This window comes from Falco punctatus (assembly GCF_963210335.1).
Source record: "Falco punctatus genome assembly, chromosome: 14".
Lineage (NCBI taxonomy): Eukaryota > Metazoa > Chordata > Aves > Falconiformes > Falconidae > Falco > Falco punctatus.
In genome coordinates this window covers 23260748-23273356 of record NC_137594.1, presented here as the reverse complement: position 1 = coordinate 23273356, position 12609 = coordinate 23260748, and the positions used below count along the sequence as shown (strand labels likewise).

Here is a 12609-nt window from a genome sequence, read left to right as displayed (position 1 = left end):
AAAGCTGAGACAGAGCTGGCACAGAAGGGCAGGGCCCTCCTTGCGGTACAGGGTCTGGGTACAAGGCAGGGACTGCCATCACCCCAGCGAGCCCGGTCCGGCTGTGCAGCACAGTGCGAGGTATGGGGATGAGCCCACACAGCCCGGGGTGTGCTGCAGAGAGCGGGCTCATACGTACTCAGTGATGGCTGGCTGCTGGTCTCGTGCTCCAGCTCATCTTCCTCGATGCAGGTCCCGATGTCAAAGGGGCGGCTGGGGGCCAGGACGCCTGGCAGCAGAGCCTGGTCCAGGTACATGTGGAGGTTGAGGGGCCCCAGCAGGGAGGAGGAGGAAGGGCTGTATGCAGCAGGGGTGCTGCCCGTGGAGAGCTGCGCCTGCGTCCTCTTGTACGGGTTGGAATGGTCAAACAGAGACACTGCAATTGATGCTCTGGTCCTGGCACCTGCCAGAAAACATACCAAAAATGCCCTGAGCACCAGTCCTGCCTAGCTCACATGGAGCAAGGCAGAAGGCACAGCTGGTACTTACCTCTGCCTTTCATGATGTAATCGATCGCACGGTCATTGATAGCTGCCTCACTGGGTTTGATGTCCAGGAACGGCTTGTTGCCCACCCCCATGGAAACCATCTCCTGCATACGGATTTCTGGAGAGGAAGAGACCCACAGCCACATCATGAGGTTGACCCAACCCTTGCCACAGGCACTACTCAGCCCCAGGCTGGAGCACTCCTGGTCCAGGCTGCTCCTGAACTGCTGAGATTAGATCTGTTCTCTGCTTGCTCCTCAGTGCTGAGGAGTCTCCAGGGACAAGCAGACATGCCCTGCTCTGGCCAAGTAGCTCAGTGCCATGCGGAGAGTCCTGCCAAGTGGGAAGCCAGTGGAGGGACCCAGCCAGCCTGACTCGGGCAGCTGCCACTCGAGTAGCAGCCTAGATCACAGGGAGAGCAGCAAGCCTTTCAGGAGCACAGCGCATGCTCACAGGGCGGGGAACCCTGTGCTAGTATCTCCTGTTCCTCTCAGGGAGTCCAGGTGGGTGTCCACAGTTACACAGAGCTTGGACTGCTCAGGTTCCCTGGAGATGAGAAGCAGGGAAGGGACATACCCAGCCAAGCCCAGCACATGCTGCTGAGGCTGCATGCCGGCACACAGCTGCTTGCTGCACAGAGCTGCCTGGTCACAGGCTCCAAACCTACTCAGGACAGCACGAGCTGAACAGGGCTCCCGCACCTTTTGCGGCACAGACGCCCCGGGAAGGAATCACACCTTTATTGCGGGCTGCCTGCTGCCACAGGATCTTGGCAATGTCGCTGGTCCAGGCCTGCTTAGTCTCGGCTGAGCTGGCCTGGAGGATGTAGGTGTCGCTGGACTTCCGCCTTCGGAACCAGATCTCAAAGCGCAGGCCACTGTCTCCAGAGTTCTCCGTCAGCCCGATGTCTGCAGTCTGCCAGAGAAAGGAAGAGCAAAGCGTCAACCAGGGCTCCACCAGGAGCAGAGCCAGAGCTACCCCCAGCTCAGCAGAGCCCGAGGGCCCAGACAGGAGCAGGTACAATCTGCACACAGCTGAGCAGAGGCAGCCCAGGCAATTCCCAGTGCTTCAGCCAGTCAGCACCACCTCCCTGCCACATGCACACTGCCCTTCCCTCACACTCCCTGTCCCCCAGAAGACCTTGGCCCCACATCCCACACCATGGAGGGGGCCCAGGCATTACTGTGTGAAGTATTTCCTTCTGGCTTCACTGCACGGCTTGGAGAAGGTTTAGCAGTGGTGGGAGCAGCTCTTCTGCTGGAAGCACTCCTGCTTCCCATTTCAGATCCATGCATCCATGGGGAAACCAGCCATGGACACCTCCTGCAGAAGAGGGAGCTGCAGGGCTGCCCGTACCTTGAAGGAGCGTTTGTAGATATACACATCAAAGCCACCCTCGATTCTCTTGGGCTTGCTGAACAGGATCAGGTCCTCAAAGAGGAAGACATGTCGCTGGCACTTCCTACGGCCCAGCCAGATGGTGAATTCATCCTGCCGCACCAGCTGCCCCTGCTCCTTCAGGTTCACCTGGACACAAGGAAGGATGCTGGTAAGACCCCAGCAGGATCAGGTCTGGGCAGCCACAGGCCTGGGCTTTGAGAGCAGGGTCCCACACGGCTGTGGCCCAGGTGGCAAAGTGGCAGCTACCTGTCATCTTAGGAGGGCTCTTGGAGAGGTAAGGCTGCATGGATTGCTAGAGGCCACACCAGGCTGAGACAATTGGCTCAGGGGAGAGCTGCACCTTTCTCCTAGACATTACCCACAGGTGGCCCTCTCCTGCCACCCTGTGCAGATCTGTGACAAACCCCTGGGGTGGGGACTGGAGGCAGCAGCTAGAGCTTTCTCTTGGGGAAAAGAGGAGAGCTGAAAAGGAAAGGAGTCCCATAAACTGTCAGGAGCACATCTGGGTCAGCAGGCCAGTCCCTCAGTTCTTCCTGCCCCACATCCATCTTCCCCCACCATTAGCCCTGGGGTTTTCCTCCTCCAGTGCTGTACTTCGCATGCCTCTCCTTCAGGTCCCACCTAGCTGACTTTGGCCTACCCCTGGCATCAGCATCAGTTTCAATTCCTTCTTGCAAACTGCTCGGCCCTCCTATCACCAGCTCAAGAAGATGGAAGGGCCCAAGGCAGTCAGCAGCACATAATCTGCAAGGGCTGCCAGGTCGCCTCACGTCACCAGGAAGCATCTGGGAGCACATTTACGACAAACATGTCACCCAGCTCAAGTAACAGCACCCAGGCTGCCTGCCCTAGCAGATCACGGAGACCTCCAAGCCCTGCTGTTCCCTTGTCCTCTGCCTCAGGAGTCCTGCTATGCTGTACCGGCAGACGGCACCCTGATCACTGTGGGAATTTGAGGGAAGGCTCACCATACAACCCAAACATCCCAGGTATAGAGAAGGGGAAGAAGTGTGGCTCTGCCTGCCCAGGCAGGGGAGGGCACTGAAACGTACATCACAGTCACGGATGGCATCCATGGCCAACAGGTCATTTCCGTGCCGGAGCTGAAACTTCACCATTTCCTCAGCTGCACGGAGGTAGCCCAGCTCCTGCTCTTGCGCCTCACTGCACTCCTTGGTCAGGTCCTTCAGAAGCAGGGCATACTTGCTCATCCGCTGGATGGGTTTCAGCAGGTAGGAGGCCAGGTCCATCTTATCTCCAAGCTGCACCTGCTTGAACTGAGAGACACAGCACAGTGAAGGCAGCAGCTTCCCGCAGAGCATCCTCTGCCCCCCGGCAGGCACTGACACCCTCAGTTCTTCCTGACTGGGGTACTCTGTTCGCTCTGTGGGGAAATGCAAGGCCACAGGACCACCGCTGCTGCGTGCCGGGCTCCTTTCCAAAGCACTCACTGCACCTCTGCCCCTGTCCCCCAACATACACTTGTGCAGACAGCTGTGCCAGGAAAGCAGAGGTAGTGCTGAGCATGCCTCAAACAGGGAAATTAAGCTTGTTTAATCAGTGACCCAAACACAAGAGTAATCATGATGCAAGCAGTGGAATTTACCTTGAAGAAGGTATTCCCATGGCTGGCCAGCAGCGAGTCTGACTTCGGCTTGTTCTTGCTATACAGTGCGTACATCCCAAACTGGTCTTTCTGCAAAAAAGATCCCCACGTGAGACCAACACGCACCCAGGGCACGGGGGCAGCCATGCTTTTGTATGTATAACCATCAGTTACTCTAGTGCTTCTGCCTCTCCCAGGCTGCACCAGAGCCTCCTATGGAACCACAAATGACTTTGCTTCAGGTTCATTAAGAGCCAGGGAATGTTCCTGTCCTCCTGCTCCTACAGTAACTAGGACTTTTTAATCCGTTGTCCTGTTACCCCTTGCCCCTTAAGTACCCCAACAGACACCATTCACTTGGTAGCAGCCAACTTGCATGGGGCAGCTCAGCTTAAGACCCGTGCCCCATGCTCCTTTCCCCTCAGCAGCCCTTTCCGACGAGAGCAGCAGGTCTGTGCCGCTCTGCTCACTGAAGCCGTTCCACACTGGCACCACAGACAGAAGACGGGGTGGTTTTATGGAGTAAACATTTTGCTTCCCTGGCGGTATCTCTTGGTAGCAAAGAGCAACAGGAAAGGCAAAGAGCATCTGCTACTGCCTGGGCTCAACCTTGCAGAACCATCCCAGCCCAACCTAGCATTTAAACTGGCAGGGGACAAACCGAGCCAGTACAGGGTCGTCCTCCCCCTCCCAAAGAGGGTCACACAGGTGAGTAGTCAAAAGTACAGGGATCGCTGCGCATAGGAAAGCAGCACATCTCTGGAGAAGCCCAGCCCCAGGGGGAAGGTCCTGATGCCTTACGTGTCGGAGGAAGCAGTGGCTGACCCGCAGGGGGTGGTTGCAGCAGCTCTCAAGCTCTCGCAGGAAGTACTGGCTGTGGAAGTCATAGAGTTTCTCCAGGTTCCCAAAAATGACGCTGCGCTTCCCACGCAGGTCCTGGGGCAGGTCAAGGCGCTCCATCTCAGGGAAGTAGCTATCAATGATGTAGCAAAGCGACCTCACATATTCCCGTTCCGTGGTTACCATCTCATCAATGATGTGCCGCAGCTTGCTGCAATAGGAAACACTCCTCCTTGAAGGCACCCAGACTGCAGCAGGGCTACGGCAGTCGGAGTGCCTGCAAAGCACCGGACTGCCCTGGAAGAAGGTCCCCCTCAGACCCAGCACAGAGATGAGATGATCCCTCAGCACCATCCAAGCTCACATTCACAACTGCCTGTCTCAGCTCTGACCCTGAGCACTGACAAAGCTCGTGGCTGATCCAAGGAACTCTTGTTGGCTTTTCTATTCAGGAAAGGCAAGCCTCAGGGTGGCTGCAGTCCTGCTCCAACCTCAGCAGGACACACGCGTCCCTGGGCCCACCCCGTCCCTGCTCTGGATGCAACAGGCAGCTCCGCAAATGGCTGCGCTCCCAAAATAGGGACAGCAGGAGTCACAGTAACTTCTGTGAGGAGGAGTCAGCCTGATGACTGGAAGCAGTGGGAGGTGATGGTAACCACGGGAGAGAACACAAGCACTGGACCCAGGTGCTGTTGGGCTTGTCCCAGCAAAAATGAGTGGGTAACAAACCTCGTTATCACTTCATCAGCAAACAGCAGTTCCTAGCACAAGTTGCTCTGCACGTCTCCGACAGGATCACTCTTAGGTACTTCAAATTTCCACTGTGAGGCAGTGCAGCATCAAACATAACTACTCCTGCCTTCCCTTCCTCTCAACTTTTCCCCAAGCCAACAACTGTGGCTGTTCAGAAGACCCAACTGTGCAACTGCCCCAGTGCCCACAGGCAGGAGGGCTACTGCGACACTCTCTTGAGAAGCAAACTGCTGGTGTTCATCCCCTGCCATGCGCTTTCCTGACACATGCCAGGATATCAGAGACCCCTTCCAGAAGACTTCACCATTCCCAGCCATCCCAGGGCTGGGATGTCCAGGATGATGCACTATGCTACTCTCCCGCTGCACCTATACCACTGGTTTGTCAAGTCCCCAAGTACTACGTTTCTGCAAAGCCTCGTCCTCCAAATAACAGCAATGTTCAGAGACTCTCTCTCCTGCTTGGGAACTGCTCTTCTCCCTCTTACGGGGCAATCCATGCTGTAGGGGAAGAGCAAGAGATCAGATTTCCCTGCCTCCCTGCCCAGAGGTAGGTGCCAGGCTATGTGGGGACATCCCTGTGGGCCTGCCTCAGCACCATGCACACGTGTGCAGGGAAGCTGGAGCCGCACCTCCATCTACCTGCCCTGAATCCATTGCCAAAGTCACTGTTACTGCAGAGCTCTTCGCATCTTTGCTGACTGCCTTTTCACCACCCTGAGGACCGGAGCTCCGACCTTCACAGCCACTTACCTGCCCCAGCTCTTGGCTTCTGACACAGAGAGGCAGCTCCTCTGTCCCTCCGGCAGGCAGTCTGCAGCCCAGCTGTGAGCAGCTTGCTGCCGCAGCATGAAAGTCCTGTCCACCAGCTCGGTGCTGCTCACCTCTAGCCCCTTAATAAAGACGCCGGTGTTGCCATATCTGGCCGGCTCGCTCAGTGTCCTCTGGCAGCCTGACCACAGGCTCTCACCGCAAGGGAGGTCAAAGCTTTGGGCCTTCCGGAGCATCCTCCTGGGAGGCAGCTTCCCAGAAGCTGGAGTAGATGTGCAGGATGGCTTCACCTCCAGGGTTTCTAATACGCTCTCCAGGTTTGGCTTTTCTTCAGGCAGCTTTGGAGACTTGGAGGCCCCACTGGCAAAAGAAACTCTGCTCGAGTGAGGAACAGGGCTGAGAGCAGCTTGGCAGGCAAATTCTTCCCCAGCACTGACATCACCAGGGCAGCTCAGGGAGGGTGAGGGAGCTATCTCCTTAGTCCACCCCAGAGAGCAGCTGGGCCTGTTGCTGCAGTGGGATGCGCTGCAAGTCCTGTCCCAGTGGGACCTGGAGGTGGCCCCCTCAGAGTGCCTCCGGTGGGACAGACTGCCAGCCTCGCTGCCAGCCTGGGGCTGCTCCCCTGCTGCGGCTGGTTTTTGGTCTGACAGCAGAGACCTCCTCGTTCTCAAGGCTGCTTCAAGTTTCTTTTCAAAAACCAGCTTGGTCTCCTGGCATTTAGACCATGCAAATTTCCACTGCTTGAGTCCCTTGTTGCTCTTCAGCTCACAGGCCAGCTCCTTCATCTCCTGGAACCGGGCATCACTGATGTCTGGGTGCTGCCCCTTGTAATTCTCCAGGCACTTAATCACACCTGCACAGTGTTCGGCAGAGCTGCAGTCCTCCATGCTGATGCAGGCAAGGTGTCGCATCCCTTCCAAGGCCCACTCGTACGCCTGCAGAGAGCAAGAAAAAAAAAAAAGGCAACAGCTAGTTAGAAGGACTCAGGGAAGAATAACCCTAATTTGGTGCCTGAAGACAGGAGAAAGGATCAGTGTGTGGCCACCACAGTTCCTGGAGTGTGAGAGGAGGGGGGACTGCTGTTGTCAATGGGGCTTAACAATTCAGCAACACAAACAGCTCCTTATGCAGAGGGCTTCAGCTGTGCTGGCTGCTCTGCCACAGCTCCACCTCCCTGCCAGGTCCCAGCGACGCCCACGCTGCTGAGCAAATTTGTCCTCCCTGGGCAGGGGGGAGCAGGCGACACTGCTGCCAAGACTGCAGGAATTCACACCTCGGTGTGGCCCTGCTCAGTGTAAGATCTGGAACTTGCCCTCCTCCTTTGCCCAGCCACTGTCACCACTACCACACAGGAGAAGGCTGAGGGAGCAGCAGGTAAGCTGCAGGGAACGGGACTGCTCCTGCCCATGCCATTTCCCCGGAGCACACAGAGGCCTGGAGCTCTGTCACGGCTGGGCTCTGTGGATCACCCTGAGCGCTCCGAGCCATGCTTGCAGCAAGCAGGGATCTGACACCATGCAAGCCCAGTTGCAGCTTGTGCGTTTTCTGCACTTGCTGGCACCTGTATGATGTGCTGTGCCTGGCCCACCTGCCTGGCTCTGCTTGCTAGTCCACTACATGCTTGTCCTGGTTGGTCAAATACAGAGCTCAGCAGTTTGTTTCTAATACTGCAGGAATGCTGGAAGCAGTTTCATGGGGCTTAGCTCTATCAGCACTGCAAATGCTGGCCTCGCTAAAACAGCTCTGCCATGTAAGTTGAACAAGAAAAGTGGGACAAAATGTGGTTCAGTGTGACAGAGGCAAGGTAAGAATGCCTTACCACCATGGCAGGGAAGGGGCTAATGAAGCATCATGCGCTAAGACCTGTCTGTCATTCATAAAAATGAGAGGAAAGACAAATATCTGAATTACTCAGGCTCGTAAGTCACTACTTTCTCTACAAAGCATGGTCTCTATAAGACAAGGTCAAACCTTAGAGCGAGTAAGATGTGACTGGTGCCATAGGCCTGCCCAGGGAACCTTACCGCTCATCAGTGAAAACACAAAGTTATTTGTTAAAATCCAATGCCCAAGACAGAAACGATTTCCAGGACAGGTCTGCCTGGCACCTTCCATCAACCACCCAGGACCAGTGGATGTGCAGAAACACCACAGGCTGCCCTTGACACAAACCGGACCATCTCTAGCACTTCACCTGTCAGGCCCTGTGCACCTGCTGTTTCTGCAGAGAAGCACCACTCGGTGCCAGGAACAAAGTGACCAGCCTTAGACCATTTTCCACCTGCTGCACAGCCTCTTTATGACAGCCTTCACTCCGAAGCTTGAAGCACTGATTTTTATGCAGAATAGAACCTTAGACACCAAGAAAATCCACCCAAGCTTTATGCGGACATGGAGCAGACACTGCATCCCCATCAGGGACATGGTGGTCAAACAGACCAGGTGCCAGGCTCACTCCCTGTTGGTAGGCAGGGCAGGAGGTGCTTCATTCACACAGCACCCAGCCCCTGGATGGGGACAGCTATGACAACCAAGTGCCACTGTTTGTAGGAGAGCTGAATGGCAGCACGTGAGGGGCAGCCTGCGGATTTTGCGGCGTCACTCCAGGGACAGATTCCACAGGAGCTCCCACGGCCGTTCACATCACTCTCCTGAGCTGCAGCTGCACGCCGTGCGTGCCGCCAGTTGCATTACTCATGCAGAGCAAGGAGCTGCTTCACAAACACCAGCAGCTGCTCAGGGAAAATGCTTCTCAAACAGTCCCATGCAGCCACAGCGCAGGACAATCAAGCGAGCAGCAGCCCCCTCTCCTCCCGTTACCGTGCCCAGCGCAGCAACAGGCCCCTGGCCCGCCTCTCTCTTGAGCCAAGCTTTATGCCCTAGACTTGCCTGCTGCAGGGGGCTGGGAGGGGCATGCGGAGGCCAAGGATATGCCAGACCCTGGTGAGAACCTGCATTTAGCCATGACACAGAGGGTCTGTTATTCCCGGGAGGCAGAAGTACATCAGGGCGAGGTGAAATGCTGAGTGCAGCGGAGCCCAGCAGACCCGCACGGCAGTGACGGATGGCCTGTTTTGCTGTGGCTCTTTCAGCTGCTACCCCCAGCTGTAGGCAAACCGACACCAGCCCCCTCCAGCTCTGTCCACAGCAAGGGCTGGCCATCAACGTGGACTAAGGGCATGTCTCACGTCTCTCGCTGTGGAGATCAATGGGTGATCCTACTGAAGGCTGCATGCTGGCTCCCTTTCGATCACCAAGGGGAAAAGCTGAGCTCAAAAGGCACACGGGGCTCTGAAAGAGGGTGCTGAGAGCCATGTGCCAGAGAGGCACAGCCAGCAGGCCAGCCTAGCCTTTACAGCACCCAGTCAGGAAGGCAGAAGCCCTGTGAAGGCCTCCTCCGAGGCTGGGGACCTCACTTCCATGCACAGATGGGAGAGTGAGAAAAGAGGCTTCTTTTCTTGCTAGGAAGCTCTGCAGATCTGCGTGGGGCCGCAGTCAGAAGGAATCAGGGCTGCAAATCACACGGGGAGGCAGCCCCGCCACCTCTCGTCTTCATATGGTATCTGTCTGCTCTTGGCGAGGACTCTGAGGGCTGCACAGAAATGACTCTCAATCTCGGTGGCATTTCTTCTATACCCAGTGCCTGTCGCAGGCCAGCGAATAGCTCAGCCTTGTTCCCTGCACAATGGGGGCAGCCCTCCACACCCCCCAGCTTGCTTGGCACCATGCTAAGTGGCCACCAAGGCTTTCTCCAGTCACACCATCCGCTTCAACTGCCCCTTTTAACACACGCAATGGCAGCCCTCTGCAGGGACCAAGTGTGCCCAGGCACCCAAGGAGGGAACACCCTCATGCAGGCAGGGGTACTGCCGTCATCTGTGTCCCAGTAAGGTCACAAATCACACTCAGCCAAGCCAGGACACTTCCCTCCAGCCACAGGGCTCCGGGTGAGCAGGCAGCCCTACAGCCTCTCTGCAGAGCTGCAAGAGTTGCTCATGTCTAAGAGGAGGCACCTGTGTGAGGCGAAGCTGAATCTCGCCAACCACATCTGGAACCAGGCAGGAGGGAGCCTGCACCTTGGCTTTTGATCTTTACAGACAAGTTGCTACCTAAACTCTCAATTACAGGATTAAAGACAAACCTGCTTCCTGCATACACAGAGCTGACCTATCCAGCAGCTGCGTGAGGGAGTCAGCAACAGGTTGGTCCTGCCAGGCTGCCGGCGGGAGGCAGGGGCTCTCAGGGACCTGCTGTGCCGTAAGGAAGAGCCAGGGACTTCACTGGAGCACAGTGCAGCACTCAAACCCAATACCCTGTGTTGGCCCCTGCTCATTTCACCGTGGGCAAGACCTGCAGCGCACCAGGGACAGAAGCTCCTGGAGTCTGTTGTCTTTGGTATCACTGAAGTGCCATCTGCAAATACAGGCCAGGATAAGCTGCTCAACCCTGGCTCAGGGTACCTTGCCAGCACTGCACAGAAAGCTTTCCGAGGGTCCCAGATCCTTACCTGAGCCACCTCTCAGATATTACACCTCCCCAACCCAAACCTACCACAAACCCACCAGATTCCTCTGACAGCCAAGGTACAGTGATCTCTAAGACACCTTTGTGGTGGCCAAGGCAGGAGACAGACACTGTGCACCTGCAGACAGATGCCAGAAAGGGCAATTTTAAGGGGGCCTACCTTTGTCCAAACCTCTTCTTTCTGTGGGGAGACAATGACTGTAACTGTATTTCTCTTGTCAAATAGGAAACTGGGTGTCTGAATAGGCAGAGGGTAGAGTAAGCGGATCACAAACTCCCCAACTTTCTGCAGAAGAAAAATGCATCTAGGTGGGTGACTAACTCAGCTGCGAGGTTTCCTTCTGAATTTGAAGTGACTGCACAAGGGAGCTGGGCTGGGGTGATGAAAAGCCAAGACTGATCCCAATGGGAGCAACAATACAGGCAGGGATGCACTACAGCTGTGGGTATGACGACTGAAGCACTGCAACGAAAGAGACCAAGTCCCCATCCTTCTGTGGCGATGTCCCAGGACTGCAAGCCCACTCACTCCCCTGCTTTCCACCACACAGAGAGAGGGAAGCAGCACAAGAGCTGGGACTGTTGCCATGGACAGAGAAAAAGGAACCAATGTAATCAAACAAGCCCTGATCTAGCCTGCGTGCAGTTCCTGCATGTGAGCTGTGTTCCACCCTGCTGTTAGTGAGAGACAGCTAATTGCAGGTCTTTGTGGCAAGAAACAACTGTACAATTCCCCATTTAACAAGACCTCTCACCACCACTATGTCCACTCTAGGTGCCCTAAACTTCACCCGTGAGTTTGGAGAGCAAGATGAGGTTGGCTTGCAGCAAAGGAGACAGAAACGGTGCAGCCAGAAAAGGTCAGTGCTACTGCTGTGAACTGAGCCACGTGCTTCCCAATGGCGACTATACACGATGCCACGTAGGCACTGACTCCAGCTGCCCTGCTCTGCTGTCTGCCCCAGGTCTTGGCAATCAACCCTGCAGAGCTGAGACACCAGTCAGAGCACTCACAGCACAAGGGCAGAGTGACAGGGCCCTCACCAGAACACACGACCGAAGTAAACACTGCTCTCCTACGTGACAATGCCTGCTCCCAGGTGTGCTCCTTTTACTACAGGTGCTCATTTGGGCTTATTCCCTCTTAAGTCCAATATGGCTTTAAGCCACTTTGAGAATCAACTCCTGCTCACAATACTGATGTCTCCCTTACCACAGGCTGCTGCACACACACCGTTAGCAGGGACCTGTGGCCGGAGACTGCCTCATATGCTAACACTTCAAAAAGACCACAGTTAAAAAGCCATTTTACGTCAAAATATACTGAAAGGAAAATTATCCAGGCTAAAACCTTAACGTCACAAGAGCTGCCAACTGGCAAACAGTGACAAGCCTGTTTCTCTGCTAACTCAGAGACCAAGTAGTTACAGCAGAAAGGCTCACCACTCACTTGGACCTGCTTTGGGCTTTCCTCAGGCTCCCACCAACCGATACTAATAGCACCCATGAAGGAAGGGGCAGGGAAAGAGCAAGAGTTCAGGACCTGCAGATGTCCCCCTGACAAGTCGGGTTAAAAGAATCCATTAAAAAATAAACCTCATCCTACCTTCCCATCTGTACACAGGGGGTCCATCTCCTGGCTGCACCCAGCTCTGTGCTGTACATTACCATCCCCTATGGCCAGACTGAGGCAGGACCACTGCTTCAGTGCATCACCTCAGCTCCAGCTATTCACAAGCAAACGCTGCTAGACTAAATACCAGATTGAGGAGTCCTGGTAACCAGAGACAAGGCGGAGGGGGAAGGGGCTGCACTTCACATGAGAACTACTGAAGTGTGCAGAGAACACCCTGACTGGGCACAGGCCAGATCCCCTTTCTTTCACACTGCAAAAAAACAGGGAGAGAAAACGTCCCAACTGACCCCAAATTCAAGCAAAATTCAAAGCAAGCCACCACTCGACACAAAAGAGCTTTGGAGAAAACAATGATGTCTCCTAGACTTTGCAATGCTTTATCCACATCTCCAAAAGCCAAAGCTCCTGCTCACTTCTAGCAAGATTTGCAGCTCTACAAACAGGCAGCTACGCTGGGACGTACAAGAAACCATGTAACTGCAGAGCACAGGCATTTCAGCAAAGCCACAAAGTCAGAAGTAATCTCTCTACGCAGAGGTTCCCTCTCTTCCC

The 12609-nt window shown here is 55.4% G+C and overlaps 1 protein-coding gene across 4 annotated transcripts in view; it reads right to left on the bottom strand.

The window, feature by feature from the left end:
• PLEKHG4 (pleckstrin homology and RhoGEF domain containing G4) overlaps positions 1-12609 on the bottom strand; it is an 89427-nt gene that overhangs the window by 4407 nt on the left and 72411 nt on the right. For all 4 annotated transcript variants that reach the window (XR_013931940.1, XM_080411106.1, XM_080411107.1 and 1 more), the window contains exons 14-21: positions 5880-6832; positions 4336-4585; positions 3535-3624; positions 2981-3205; positions 1884-2054; positions 1265-1442; positions 529-645; positions 179-442 (exon numbers count right to left, since the gene is read on the bottom strand). Coding sequence is in view for 3 of the 4 variants with exons in the window: in XM_080411106.1 (XP_080267232.1) it covers positions 179-442; positions 529-645; positions 1265-1442; positions 1884-2054; positions 2981-3205; positions 3535-3624; positions 4336-4585; positions 5880-6832 (2248 nt within the window). In the remaining variant the exon portion in view is untranslated. The remainder of the gene's footprint in view (positions 1-178; positions 443-528; positions 646-1264; positions 1443-1883; positions 2055-2980; positions 3206-3534; positions 3625-4335; positions 4586-5879; positions 6833-12609) is intronic.